This window comes from Piliocolobus tephrosceles, chromosome 19 (genome assembly GCF_002776525.5).
Source record: "Piliocolobus tephrosceles isolate RC106 chromosome 19, ASM277652v3, whole genome shotgun sequence".
In the NCBI taxonomy this organism is placed as follows: domain Eukaryota; kingdom Metazoa; phylum Chordata; class Mammalia; order Primates; family Cercopithecidae; genus Piliocolobus; species Piliocolobus tephrosceles.
Window position 1 is genome coordinate 18,197,777 of NC_045452.1, and position 15,210 is coordinate 18,212,986.

The following is a 15,210-nucleotide window of genomic DNA, read 5'->3' on the forward strand; positions in this document are numbered from 1 at the left end:
GGCGAGGTGGTGGGCGCCTGTAGTCCCAGCTACTCAGGAGGCTGAGGCAGGAGAATGGCGTGAACCCGGGAGGCGGAGCTTGCAGTGAGCTGATATCCGGCCACTGCACTCCAGCCTGGGCGGCAGAGCGAGACTCCGTCTCAAAAAAAAAAAAAAAAGGAAATAGCTTCTACCCAATGAGTAAGGTGATCTACTATTACTAATAAATACTTTAGATGACCAGTTGGAGGCATCTCTGTGTAATCAATCTGGGTACTTTGGAATGGCCTTAAGCCTGGACTCCTTCCCCCAAGGGGTAATCTTTTTATAGTCTGTTTATTGGTTTTCTTACATACTAAGCGATTGTTTGGTCAGGGTATAAATTCCTATGCACCCATAAACTCTGAGGACTACGTCACACACAGCTTGGGGCCCCCAATGGGTCCCTTGATGCAGCTGGAACAAGATTTCCCTCATAAAGGGATTTGGATAATGTTTCTCTCTGGTCTGGCAATATCTGTTTTCCTTCTGAATTCTCTTTAGCATCTATTTTTATTAGGTTTTAGGCCAAAGAAAGCCAAACACCATTTTGTATTTGACAATGCTTACTGTATGATTTTATACCAGATAAGCTACATTTCACCTTTATATTAGTGTGCTATTAATGTTAAACTCAATTTTAATAAAACCTTGTAGACACAGTTATCCAATTTTATTTTATTTTTATTTTTATTATTTTCGAGACGGAGTCTCACTCTGTCACCCAGGCTGGAGTGCAGTGGTGAGATCTCGGCTCACTGCAGCCTCTGCCTCCCGGGTTCAAGTGACTCTCCTGCCTCAGCCCCCCGAGTAGCTGGGACTACAGGTGTGTACCACCACACCTGGCTAATTTTTTTGTATTGTTAGTAGAGATGGGGTTTCACTATGTTGGCCAGGCTGGTCTCAAACTCCTGACCTCATGATTTGTCCGCCTCAGCCTCTCAAAGTGCTGGAATTACAGGCTTGAACCCCCGTGCCCGGCCTCAGTTATTCAATTTTAATGTCTGACTATAAGGTAAGTTTTTTTTTTTTTTTTCTTGAGATGAAGTTTCACTCTTGTTGCCCAGGCTAGAGTACAATGGCATGATCTCAGCTCATTGCAACCTCTGCCTCCCAGGTTCAAGTGATTCTGCTGCCTCAGCCTCCTGAGTAGCTGGGATTACAGGCGTGTGCCACCACACCCGGCTAATTTTTGTATTTTTAGTAGAGACGGGGTGTCTCCATGTTGGTCAGGCTGGTCTCGAATTCCCGACCTCAGGTGATCCACTGCCCGCCTCGGCCTCCCAAAGTGCTGGGATTACGGGTGTGAGCCACCATACATGGCCAAGGTAAGATTTTTATAGACTCTTTTTAACCCTTTATCATTTTTGTTAAAGAGCAGGTTAGTGCTTTAAGAAAAACCCATTTTAGGCCGGGCGCGGTGGCTCAAGCCTGTAATCCCAGCACTTTGGGAGGCCGAGATGGGCGGATCACAAGGTCAGGAGATCGAGACCATCCTGGCTAACACGGTGAAACCCCGTCTCTACTAAAAAATACAAAAAAAAAAAAAAAAAAGAAAAACCCATTTTGCTTTTATTTTAATGTCCAGTTTACAGAAAAACTGGATGGTACCAGAAAAACTGGGGTACCAGTACCCCAGTAAAGTGGAACTGGAGAGTACCCCTTTAACTTTAGCCATTATGTCTACACATGGAATTTCTTTTACAATTAACATTTCAAAACTTGCTTAAACCTTCAAAACATTTTTTTAACCTTTTAATGTACATAAAAATCCACGTTCTTATGCCTCCTTATAATTCTTTTACCAAAAGTATATTTTGCTCTTCTTACACACTTTGCACATAAACTTTTCTTCAGTAGTTTTACATTCAGGAGGCCTAATTACTTTTAAATTATACAACATTTTTTGCATAAATTTCCTTTTATAACATTTTTCACGACTTTTACAGACAATCTTTGACATGCCTTAACTTTCTGACTTGTAAACATCCCTTTCTTTAAACAACCAGTTCATTTACTTTAGGACAAGAATTTACCATATGAAATTCTTTTTACTTTAGGACAAAAATTTACCACATGAGATTCTTCTTACTTTAGGACAAGAATTTGCCATGAGATTCTTTTCACATAATTCTCCTTTTTTTATGTCAAAAATGATAACTGTTATTTTCCAAAGCGAACTTCCTTCACGTCTGGGGACTAGACTGCCTAAGGCCACAAGATTAGAAGTTAGGAGAATACATGTTACACCGTTAACTTTTAGCAAACTTTGCTTTTGTTGAAACCCTTATAAGTTTGGGATTTTAATTACGTGCCAGGTGTAGAGCCTAGGACCTAGACAGAAGTGCAGATAAGGTCTGGCTTATTCCAGCATTTAACTCCATGTGTCCTAGGTTTTCCCTAGCTGCAAAGTGGGCTAGTGGTACAGCTAAGAAATGGTAGCCTGTTTGGATATCTGATTAATAGCTCTAAGGTCTTGCACTAACCGGTATGACCTGTCTGGCTTCTTTACAGGCAGTATTGGAGTGTTATAGGGAGACATACAGTAGGGTTTAACAAGTTCATCATGGAGAAGACCTTCAATTATCAATTATAGGTTTTAAATTTACCCTGGCCTTGAAAGGAATAGGATACATTGCCTTCTCTTTACTACTTCCCCAGGGGTTTTTAATTTAACATGAAACCGAGGAATCTGTAACTTTCCTCGGTTCTCCTCTTTTGACCATACCTTGGGATGAATGAGTTTTTTGTCTGTGGTGGTAAGCAAGTTTAAGGAGGGGAGGAATTTTCCCTGATTAATATAGAGGCCTATGCCAAATTTTAGCATTAAATCTCTCTAATAGGTTCCTGCCTCTGGGATAAACAGAAATTTAATATTAGCTGATTTGCTTTTATATATGACTTTTGTTCTTTTTCCCATTTGGGACATTCTCTTTTGAAGTGACTTACTTTTAATTTGAAATATTTGTTTTGTCCTCTTTCTCTCCCTTTGCCTCTCCCTCTCTGCCTCTTTCTCTCTCTCTGACTCCCTCTTTGCCTCTTTCTCTTTGATGCTGACTCCCTCTTTGCCTTTCTCTCTGCCTCTCTCTTTCTCTGACTCCCCCTTTCCCTCTCTCTTTTTGCCTGTGTTCTGTCAGTCTTTTTCTCTAAGTTTTTTTCTCTGAGTCTCCTGGCTTTACTCTTTCATACCCTTTATATTGCCTGGAGAGTAGGGGTCTAGGTTCTTTATAGGTTCTGGCCCCCTGGGTACTTTGTTGTATGGTGGACAGCAGAATTTTTGCCTTCTGCTTTTGTTTTTCTTCATCTTTTCTTATATATCGTTTTTGGGCTTCTCTTAGAAGCTCGTCTATAGGTTTATCTTTCTAGTTCGCCATCTTTTGTAATTTCTTGTTAATATCTGGCCAACTGTTAGTGACAAAATGAAGTTTTAACATTCACTGCCCAAGAGGATTCTCAAGACCTAGACTAGTGTGTTTTCTCATTTGTTCCTTTAATCTATCTAAAAATCCTATAGGCCCTTCATCTTTCCCTTGTTGTGTATCAAATGTTCGGGTAAGAGTCTGAGTTTGGGGTACTGATTCTTCAATCCCCTTTATCATCAGTTCCCTAAAGTCCTGCATATTTTCTCGGTGGGCTGTGTTGTTATTGTCCCACTGGGGGTCTTGGGTGGGAATTTTTTGATCTGTTGTAGGAACGTTTTGGCCAGGAGGGTGTTCATGTTCCTAGGCTCCCATAGCAGCTCTATGGATCATGCCTCTTTCTTCCCCTGAGAAGAGGGGGAAAGCGAAGTTCTGAGTATCTTTTTTACCTTGCTCTATCTTGCGTTGAAGTCCTTTTAGGGAAAGGTGCTTAGGCTGGTAGTGAGTGGGCTCTCGGGATGATTCTCAAGAGGCAGGATTATAAGAAAGGGGACAACAGGGATAGGAGAAGGGTCTGGGACAGCAGCTGCTTTTTTTTTTTTTGTTTTTGGTCCTTTCATTATCCTTCTAATATTTTAACATTAGGCCTAGGGGATTATTAGGGGGAATATTATTGTTGCTAGCTTTCTCCTTTTTATCTCTTACCTTACTTGGGGCATTTCCCATCTTGGGTCCTGGTTAGGCTCAATCTCGCCTATTGGAGATGTCTCGCCTATCCTTTAGCTCCACCTGCTGGAGGCTCCTTGCATTCACGCACACTTTCAACCCCCAGAATATTCTGACCACCAAGGAAATACTTTGTCGCCCCTGCCATGTTTCTTACCTTGGTCTGTGCAGACAGTTATTTGATCACTGTGGTATGTGAGGATCCTTTCCCCCAGGAAAGAACCAGCCGGTTTCTTTCCACATTGCTGAGAGTATAGGTTTATTCGTCACACCGGTGGGTCTCGATTCCTTACCCCTGTGACCCCCGCAACAAGGCAGCGGGGCATGCCTCCTCATGGGAGACGTCTAGACCCTCCTCAGAGGAGAATGGGAATCCCAAACAAGACCCCAAAATTGTTAGAAATAAATTTGCATTGCCACAAAAGAAACAGCACTCAAATTTTCTCAGCAAGGCAATTTTACTCCTATAGAAGGGTGCATCTCGTGGATGCTGCAATGGCGAGAGCACACCTGAACAAGGAAGGGGAATGGGTTCTTATCCCTGATGCAGGTAGCCCCTACTGCTGTGTTGTTCCCCTATTGGCTAGGGTTGGACCACACAATCTAAGCTAATTCCTATTGGCTATTTCAAAGAGAGCAGGGGTATGAGCCTGAGTGGTGGGCTGAGCAGTTTTGACGGGAAAGACGGTTCCAGACCAGGTGACTAAAGGTGACTCAGGTCAGAGCAGGTGACAGAGGCTAAGAGAGGGTTGTTTACGGAAACTAGGGGCAAGGAGACATAAAGAATGAGGAAATTAAAATGAAGAACAAAGAACAGGGGAGCTGAACACACTGATACATTGGTTCTTTGGAGAGGATCTCAGAATTCATTGTATTTAACAATTTACAGGCTAAAACCTTTGAAGAGGAATTTATTATATCCTACATTATCATGGGGTAAATAATTTGTCCCTGACAGAATAAGGCTACTGGAGTCCTCTTCTTGTAACTCTGAGAACTGGAGGGAACTGTGTCGGCAGACAGTGGGGCCAGGTGGTTAAGTCTGGACTGGGCCGGGCCTGGTGGCTCACACCTGTAATCCCAACACTTTGGGAGGCTGAGACAGGTGGATCACCTGAGGTCAGGAGTGTGAGACCAGCCTGGCCAACGTGGTGAAACTGTGTCTCTCCTAAAAATACAAAAATTAGCTGGGTGTGGTGGCAGGTGCTTGGAATCCCAACTACTCAGGAGGTTGAGGCAGGAGAATCGTTTGGACTCAGGAGGCAGAAGCTGCAGTGAGCCAAGATCATGCCATTGCACTCCAGCCTGGGTGACAAGAGCAAAACTCCATTGCAAAAAAAAAAAAAAAAAAAAGAAACAAGAAAAAAGAAAAAGTCTGGATCTAGCCAAGAGGGGAAGAGGACATCCCCATGAAAGAGCTTTGGATCCAGAAAGCCTGGGTTCTTGGAATTTTTTTTCACTTTTGTTGTAGCATACTTTATTTTCATTTTTTTGAGATGGGGTATGGGGGCTTCACTGCAGGCCTTGCTTTGTCACCTCAGCTGGAGTGCTATGGCTCGGTCTCTGCTCACTGCAACCTCCACCTCCCAGGTTCAAGCGATTCTCCTGCCTCAACTTCCCAAGTAGCTGGGACTATAGGCATGCACCACCATGCCCAGCTAATTTTTTTTATCTTCAGTAGAGACCAGGTTTTGCTATGTTGGCAAGGTTGGTCTTGAATTCCTGAGTTCAGTTGATTGGCCCGCTTCAGCCTCCCAAAGTGCTGGGATTACAGGTGTAAGCAACTGCACCCAGTGCATGCTTTATTTTAATTTAATTATTTTTTGAGACGGAGTTTCCTTCTTGTCACCCAGGCTGGAGTGCAATGGCGCTATCTCGGCTCACCGCAACCTCTGCCTCCCGGGTTTAAGTGATTCTCCCGCCTCAGCCTCTCAAGTAGCTGGGATTATAGACATGCGCCACCACGCCTGGCTAATTTTGTATTTTTAGTAGAGACGGGGTTTCTCCATGTTGGTCAGGCTGGTCTCGAACTCCTGACCTCAGGTGATCCGCCTGCCTGGGCCTCCCAAAGTGCTGGGATTGTCCTTGGAATTCTGAGTGGATACATGAAGAGCTAGTAAGAACTAGTGAAAAAGCAATCACCTATGATCCTGGGCTTTGAAAAATCACTGTGATTATAGTATGCCCTTATAAATGAGACTAAGATGCCCGACGGGAGAGTGCAGACTGCTGGTGAGGAAGGACAATGAAGCAGAGACTAGGAACCAAATTCATCATCATTATCACATAAAGGCATTAGGAAATGTCACCTTACACGTGGTGAGCACATATGGGTGCCCACCACAGAGACAGCAGGATACGTTTTACAAAACTTGACCAGGCAAGTTAGAAGCAAGGCGTGGTTCAGGATGGCAGAGGGCAGGGAGTAGGGTGGGGGAGAAGAGCCAGCTGGATGATGAGTCAGGGGGTGCAACTGGGGAGAGCAGCTCTGAATCCTGCTGCTCAAGGAGAAAGTTGCTGAGATAAGATGGCTTTCAGGGAGCTGTGCTATTGCTGCTGGAGAGCAGCCTGCTGGGCCTACGATGATAAGCAGGGCTGACCCTCTTGGGCTCCGTAGCTAAGTTCAAATACTGCTGAAAATGGGGCGGAGTTGAGGCAGTGTGTGGCAAGTGACACGGACGGGGACTCGCAGCTGGGGGTCCCTGGGAATTACTTGACATCTCTCAGCTGGTGTCTTCAGCAGTCGTCTGGGGCAACAATCGCAACTGCCCGTTATGGTTGCTGAGGATATGAGAGTTGTTTTAAAGCGCTTGCCACAAACCCTGAAGATGCAGATGGGTTTCCCCTGTGAAGCGCTCCACAGGCGGGACGCAGGCCCATCTGAGGAGGGGCCTGGAAGGAAGAGGAGCACTTGAGACAGGGCAGAACCAGGCTGGCCTGGGGCTCAGCGATCGCTCCCCTGCAGAGAAGCTGGGCTGAGGAAGGCAGCTCACGCCTGGGGGAGGATGCCCTTCTTCTGCCCCCAGACAGGAGGGAGGAGACCACCATATCCCCGACTTGCAGCCCTAACGTGCCGTCTGGTGGCTTTAGGGCAGCCACTGCCATGATCTGAGTGGTCTTTGGCAATCGCGCACCGGTGGGAGCGTGAGGTTGCGGGGAAAGAGGAACTGACCATGGGCCTGGGTGGGGAGACCTGGCCACTGTGCCCACAGCCTAGGAAGGGACAGTCAGAGCTCCTCCTTGTTGCTATCGAGGGACTGAGCCAGGGGCCCTGGAGCCAGGGGGGCACCTAGTAGCTCTTGGTCGCCAGGCTGCTGGCTGCTGTCCGCCAGGTCCCTGCCCGCGGGGGCATCGTCCCGTAGGAGCCTGCTCTCCACTCTGTGCTGCCAAAGGCTCTCGGTACTCATGAGTCCCTGCATCCTCAGGTACCCCTGCTGGCAAAAGGGTGGCAGCTTCTGGCGCGTGAGGGCGAACAGGAAGCAGGACTCTACATAAAAGCAAAATGAAGAGAATGAGCCAGGCTGGGACGTGTGGGGAGGGGTGCAGGAAGGGGCGCTGCCAATGCCAGCTGTGGGGGCTTCACTGCAGGCCTCGCCTGGTATCTTCCATCCCTTGAAACTGGGAGCTGACCTTTCTGGGCATCTCACATCCAACTTGAGTAGGTCATGAATCATGACCCTCCAGGAGGCTTCAGGGCAGGGGGCTGCCTTGACACTCTGGAAGAACAAGGCTCCAAAATGAAAGTAAACCGCAGCAATGCCTCAGCTCCCAGAGATCAGGGCTGAGCCTGGGGCTCTGCAGGTGGCCACACGGGGGTTAGGGCTCCGACCCTCATGAACAGACCCTTGGCCTGGTGCAGCTGGGAACTCAGTGGTCAGTCCCACTGCGAGCTCAGATGTGCCTGCAAAGAGGCATTCCCTCTACATTTGAGTTGCAAATACCATGTGCAAAGTTCTGATCTAAACAGTGTGGGGATAGAAAGATAAATGGGTATATCCTCACTAGTCCCACAACAGAAAGCTGGTGCATGCATCAAATTTGGCCAATCATAAGATAGCTGTGGATACTTATCATGTAGAAATATGAAGAAACGGCCAGGCGTGGTGGCTCACGCCTTAATCCCAGAACTTTGGGAGGCCGAGGTGGGTGGATCACCTGAGGTTAGGACTTCGAGACCAGCCTGGCCAACACAATGAGAAAGAAACCCCGCCTCCAGTAAAAATACAAAAATTAGCCAGGCGTGGTGATGAACGCCTGTCGTCCCAGCTACTCGGGAGGCTGAGGCAGGAGAATAGCTTGAATCCAGGAGGCAGAGGTTGCAGTGAGCCGAGATCATGCCACTGCATTCCAGCCTGGGTGACAGAGACTCTGTCTCAAAAAAAAAAAAAAGAAAAAAAAAAGAAATATGAAGAAATAACCAAAAGAAGCCGCGTGGAGGGAGAAGCTACTAAAAGGAACAACCACTAGGGCTGGGAGTTCCTTGTGGGAATGAGAATGAAGGTAGGGAATAGGGAAGGTGGGTGATATAGTTTGGGTCTGTGTCCCCACCCAAATCTCATGTTGAAATGGAATCTCTAATGCTGGAGGTGGGGCTGTTGGGAGGTGACTGCATAATGGGAACAGTTTCTTTCTTTTTTTTTTCTTAAGACAGAGTCTCCCTTAGTGACACGATCCCGGCTCACTGCAACCTCTGCCTTCTGGGTTCAAGTGACTCTCCTGCCTCAGTCTCCCCAGTAGCTGGGACTACAGGTGCCCGCCACCACACCCAGCTGATTTTTTTTGTTTTTTAAATAGAGACTGGGTTTCACCATGTTGGCCTGGCTCGTCTCGAACTCCTGACCTCAAGTGATCTGCCTGTCTCGGCCTCCCAAAGTGCTGGGAATACAGACGTGATCCAGCATCCAGAAATCGATGCTGCCATGCGTCCTATACAGCCTGCAGAACTGTGAGCCAATTAAACCTGTTTCTTTGTAAGTTACACAGTCTCAGGTATTTCTTTACAGCAATGTGAGAACAGACTAATACAGTGAGAAAAAGTCTTTTAGCCAAGTACTTATAAGACTTTAAACAAACAGAAAAGCTGACGCAGATATGGGCTCAGACTTCTGAGGGCGTCAGAGACAAGAAGGGCAGACGGAGAGTCAGGAATGGGCTGGAGTCCTTCTGTAACTCTGAGTGAGCCTTCTCGCCTGAGCCCCTCTATCTCAAGTGAAAAATGGACACAGTACAAAGGATGTCGTGAGGCTTCCATGGGTGACCAGGCTGAAAGGTGCTCCAGAAATATGACTTCCTGTTTATTGCTGACTCTTAGCATGGAGGCCCCTGGCTGGCCAGGCCACGGCAATCCTCTCCAAGCAGGGAAGACAGCAGATGCACGAGAGGACAGCGGGAAGACTGGGAGGGCAGCAAGGTGGCCGTTTGGCAGGCACCACCTTCTGACGACATCACCCCCTCTGCAGGGGCTCAGCAGAATCTGGGGCCAGCACTAGCAGCTGCACATCAGCTACAGAACGGAGGGACGGCTGCCACTGTGCCAGCCGGCCTTCTGCTGCGGGTATTCTCTCCAGTCCAAGGCAGCAGCACACAGTGGCCTGTACAGTTAAACAGTGTCTAGAAAGTGGGAGACAGGAGGCTAAAGGGCCTGGGATGATGCATCGGTGGAACCCACAACTCAGGATTGGAATTCACTCCCTCACACACCCTGGCATTTTTGTTGTTTTTGAGAGAGAGTCTCGCTCTGTTGCCCAGGCTGGAGTGCAGTGGCATGATCTCGGCTCACTGCAACATCCGCCTTCCAGGTTCAAGCGGTTCTCCCGCCTCAGCCGCCCAAGTAGCTGGGATTACAGGCGCCTGCCACCACCCCCAGCTAATTTTTGTACTTTTAGTAGAAATGGGGTTTCACCATGTTGGCTAGGGCTGGTCTCGAACTCCTGACCTCAGGTGATTCACCCACCTCGGTCTCCCAAAGTGTTGAGATTACAGGCGTGAGCCACTGCACCTGGCCTAAAAGTATATTTTTTGAGAAGGTGTGCATTTGCTTCTGTGCTTTCTACAGCTCAATGATCTCATGAAGTTTGGTCCCAAATTTACACAAGTGGGGCCTACTGGTTGGATATTTTCAGAGGTTTTCTCTTCCACTCTACCTAGGGCCAAAACCATGCGTCTCATCTATCTCCTCCCTTGGAGGGTTTTGGCTCCCAGCTTCCCTACCGAGATCCAAGCTTTATTTGCGTATCTCTAAACAGGCCTCCCATCCTGCTCCAGCTCTGTCTTCCACCCCAAGGGGTGGTCCATTAAAACCCAGACTCTGGGCTCTTGACGACTGGCAGGGGTCCAGCTCAGCAGGTTTAGTGCTTTCTACAGGTCCGGCCTCTGGGGAGTGGCCTTATTTCCCTGCCAGTTCTTTATGTATACATAGATATCTCTATCTTTTTTTTTTTTAAACAGAAATCGCTACTAGCCCCTGCTAACGTTTTTCTTTTTTTTTGAGACAGGGTCTTGCTGTATTGCCCAGGCTGGAGTGCAGTGGCGTGATCTCGGCTCACTGTAAGCTCCGCCTCCCGGGTTCACGCCATTCTCCTGCCTCAGCCTCCTGAGCAGCTGGGACTACAGGCGCCAGCCACAATGCCCGGCCAGTTTTTTTGCATTTTTAGTAGAGACGGGGTTTCACCGTATCAGCCAGGATGGTCTCAATCTCCTGACCTCGTGATCTGCCCGCCTTGGCCTCCCAAAGTGCTGAGATTACCGGTGTGAGCCACTGCGCCCAGCCCCCTTTTTATTTTTTTTGAGACGGAGTTTCGCCTTTGTCACCCAGGCTGGAACACAGTGGTGGATCGTGGCTCACTGCAACCTCTGCCTCCCGGGTTCAAGCAATTCTCCTGCTTCAGCCTCTGGAGTAGCTGGGGCTACAGGCGCGCTACTATGCCTGGCTAATTTTTGTATTTTTAGTAGAGATGCGGTTTCACCATGTTGGTCAGGCTGGTCTCGAACTCCTGACCTTGTGATCCACCTGCCTCGGCCTCCCAAAGTGCTAGGATCATAGGTGCGAGCCACAGTGCCTTGCCCTGTTAATTCTTTTGAAAAGACATATTATCAGCTGGGAGCGGTGGCTCACGCTTGTAATCCTAACACTTTGGGAGGCTGAGGCAGGCTGATCACGAGGTCAGGAGTTTGAGATCAGCCTGGTCAATATGGTGAAACTCTGCCTCTACTAAAAAATACAAAACTTAGTCGGGCATGGTGGCATGTGCCTGTAGTCCCAGCTTCTCAGGAGGCTGAGGCAGGAGAATTGCTTGAACCCGGGAGGCAGAGGTTGCAGTGAGCTGAGATTGTGCCACTACACTCCAGCCTGGGCAACAGAGTGAGACTCCGTCTCAAAAAAAAAAAGAAGACATATTATCCAGTATTTTTAGGTGTATTGTAATTTAGCCCATGGCATTGTCAGGAATGGTAGTCTGAGGTTTGGATTTCCAGATATGGGTCCTGAAACTCCACGGGGCTTGGGTCTCTGCGACCTTTCTTCAACCTCGAGCTTAGACCCTTTGTCCTTCTGGGAGCTTAAATTACCTGCATAGAAGCTTCGCAAATCAGTGTCCAAACAGTTCTCCAGGAAGCGCCTCAGAGGTAGGATGTGCCCGATCGGGGCGGTCCAGTCTGTTAAGAAGTCTTCCACGATGTGGTGAATGGCCGTGGGCCGAGGCAGGGGCCAGTGTGCAGGGCGGAACCTCACCTCCTGTTCTGTGGGGAGGAGAGAGGGGCCATGTCAGAGCCGCGAGGCTGGGCTTCCCCTCCTCGGGCCGACACAGCACGGATCCCACACAGCCGAAACACTTCCCTCACTCGCTTGTGCTCGGCTTTCCCGACAGCCTCCCAGGCTGGGCTGTGGTCAGAGCCACCTGCAGATATTTGAAAGAGCCACCTGCAGATATTTGAAAGGCTGCCATGAGGAAGAGGAACTAGGCTTTTCTCTTGTGGTTTCAGAAGGCAGTGCTGAAACTAGTAACTTCAGGCTGGCGTTTCTCTAACACTCACATGGACTGAGATCTATTGTGCTGCTTTATTTTTATTTTTTATTATTATTTGAGACAGAATCTCACTCTATTGCCCAGGCTGTAGTGCAGTGGCACAATTTAGGCTCACTGCAACCTCCACCTCCTAGGTTCAAGCGATTCTTGTTCCTCAATCTCCAGAGAAGCTGGGATTACAGGCACCCGCCACCACACCCAGCTAATATTTTACATTTTTAATAGAGACGGGGTTCTAGTCTCTACCATGTTGGCCAGGCTGGTCTCAAACTCCTGACCTCAGGTGACCCAGCTGCCTCAGCCTCCCAGAGTGCGGGGATTACAGGCGTGAGCCACTGCGCCTGGCTGTGGCTGCTTTCAAACTGGCCTTTCTGTGAGAAGACTCAGAGGCGAGGGGTCTCAGCACCCATCTAGCTCAGCTTCCCGCTGGTGTGGACTCCCTTCTGTGGTGTCCCAGTCAGATGGCCATCGAGTCATGACTTGGCCATTGCTATTCTGGGAAACCTGAATTTGGAGGTGACCAATTCCCCCACTGAACAGCTTTAACTTTTTTTTTTGAGACAGAGTCTCGCTCTGTCGCCCAGGCTGGAGTGCAGTGGCACAATCTTGGCTCACTGCAGCCTCTGCCTCCTGGATTCAAGCGATTCTCCTGCCTCAGCCTCCCTAGTAGCTGGGACTACAGACGCCCACCATCACGCCTGACTAATTTTTGTATTTTTATTAGAGACGGGGTTTCACCATGTTGGCCAGGATGGTCTCAACCTCCTGACCTTGTGATCCGCCCACCTCAGCTTCCCAAAGTGCTGGGATTACAGGTGTGAGCGACTGCGACCAGTCTTTTTTTTTTTTTTTTTTTTTTTTGAGAAAGAGTCTTGCTCTGTAGCCCAGGCTGGAGTGCAGTGGCGTAATCTTGGCTCACTGCAACCTCCGCCTCCTGGATCCTGGTTCAAGCAATTCTCCTTCCTCAGCCTCCTGAATAGCTGGGATTACAGGCATGTGCCACCATGCCTAGCTAATTTTTGTATTTTTTTCACGTTTTTAGAGATGGGGTTTGACCATTTTGGCCAGGCTGGTCTTGAACTCCTGACCTTGTAATCTGCTTGCTTTGGCCTCTCCAAGTGCTGAGATTTCAGGCGTGAGCCACTGTGCCCAGCCTCTTAGTGCTTCCTTATACTGACCACAGACCTGCACCCCTGTCGCTGCTACCTGCTGACACAACTTCTGCCTTTGGGAACAACCCCTGTTTAAACCACCCTCTTCCATCTGACTGCCCTTTAAGCTCTGAAGCAGGGGGTGCGTTCCTGAGGTTGTTCATTTATCAGTAGCTACTCTGTGCCTGCACCGAGCTGGCATTCTGTGTACGCTGTTAGAATTAACCTCATGGAACCCTACAAGAAAGGTACTGTTGTAATTCCCATTTTACAGAGGGGAGGTTGAGGCTCAGAGAGGTTAAGTAATGGTCCAAGGTCACACAGTAACAAAAGGACAGGCCCAGGGATTTTGCCCAGTTTCTCTGTACCATGTTAACCAGCTCTGGTTCCCTCACTCTTCAGACCCCTCCCACCCCACCATGGTCAGCCTCCTCTGGAGACCTGCAGCAGGGCCGTGTCCCTCTTACTACACAGTGGCTGGCGGACAGCACGACACTCCTCGCGTGTCCTGTGCCGGTCACAGTATGTGTCAGAATCTGGAAGCACCGTTTATGGTTCTCGGACCTTCTGCCCAAGTGGTCTCTAGGCGGAGTCCCACAGCTGTCCCCCGGTCAGCTGAGCGTGTGTGTGAAGGTTTCAGGGTGGGTGGCAACCCTGCAGAGGGTGAGGTCTGAGGAGCCCACAGGCTGGGGGAGGGCAGAGACCCGCTCACCGGTGGGGAGGTATCTGTAGTAGTAGATGACAGGATGGAGGAAGTTAGACTGCCAGGCGTCTTCCGTGTGCCCCACAGACCGGTCATCAAAGAAGACGTCCTTGTCAGGGCCAGAGAAATTTCTGCCATATTCCATGTTAATGACGAAGAGCCCGTGCCTTGCCTTCCTCCCTGTGAGTGTCTCCAGTTGGGCCAGCATCTGTATGGGGAACTCCTCCAGGTACTCAAAGGCCATGGCATTCCTGGGAGAACGGCAACACGGGGGAGGCCCTCAGTGCTGTGGCAGAGGTGAGGGGTGAGGCCCAGGGGTGAGCGTGCATGTGTGCATGTGTATCTCCCCTCTAAGGAGCGTCAATCAAATCAAGCAGTGCACCCCTCACTTAACATTACTGTTTCAGCTGAGCTCTCACACACATGTGGGGTAGAGTCCAGAAAATTCCATGTAACCTGAATGGGATATCTGGGGAAAGAGTGTCCCAGGCAGAGAGAACAGTCAGGAAAAAGCCCTGAGGAGTATGTGAGCACTTTGTGTTCAAGGAACAGAAGAGGCCGATGTGGCTGAGGGGAGTGAACAAGGGGCAGGGGCAGGAGAGGGGATCAGAGGCCTGAGAGGTCAGGTCAAGGAGGGCTGTGCCTCCCATGACGAGACATGAGGGGTCGTCTGGCCTGAGAAGTGATGCTGTTGGTCGCTGGGGAGGACTAAGCAGAGCTGGGATCAGCGTGCCTCAGGTTTCTAAGGACCACTCTGGTTACTGTTCTGGGAACAGACCCCAGGCCAAGTGGGGCGGCTATCATATGGGTGCAGGCGGTAGAGCCTGGTGATCGGGACCGAGGTGGTGGTGGTAGAGCAGGTGAGAGCTGGCTGGGTTCCAGACATCATCTGAAGGGAGAGGTAACAAGACTTGCCCATTGTTTGCATGTCGGGTGTCATTCGAGACAGGGGTGCCGGGCACACTGACTCATGCCTATAATCCCAGCACTTTCGGAGGCCAAGGTGGGTAGATCACCCGAGGTCAGGAGTTTGAGACCAGCCTAGCCAACATGGTGAAACCCAGTCTCTACTAAAAATACAAAATTAGCCAGGTGTGGTGGCACGCGCCTGTAATCCCAGCTACTCAGGAGGCTGAGAGACATGAGAATCGCTTGAACCTGGGAGGTGGAGGCTGCAGTGAGCCAAGATCACACCACTGCATTCCAGCCTGGGCAAGACACAGAGAGAC

The 15,210-nt window shown here is 49.2% G+C and overlaps 1 protein-coding gene across 3 annotated transcripts in view; it reads right to left on the reverse strand.

The window, feature by feature from the left end:
* Nucleotides 1-4,542: 4,542 nt before the first annotated feature.
* The window catches only part of FOXRED2 (FAD dependent oxidoreductase domain containing 2), a 21,745-nt gene continuing 11,077 nt past the window's right edge, over nucleotides 4,543-15,210 (reverse strand). The window contains exons 6-8 of one of the 3 annotated variants that reach the window (XM_023222087.2): nucleotides 13,991-14,232; nucleotides 11,670-11,840; nucleotides 4,543-7,590 (exon numbers count right to left, since the gene is read on the reverse strand). In XM_023222087.2, coding sequence (XP_023077855.1) covers nucleotides 7,331-7,590; nucleotides 11,670-11,840; nucleotides 13,991-14,232 — 673 coding nt within the window. In that variant the 3' untranslated portion in view covers nucleotides 4,543-7,330. Of the gene's footprint in view, nucleotides 7,591-11,669; nucleotides 12,022-13,990; nucleotides 14,233-15,210 lie in introns of all 3 variants that reach the window. The other 2 variants (XR_002733593.1, XM_023222088.1) reach the window with 2 other exon arrangements.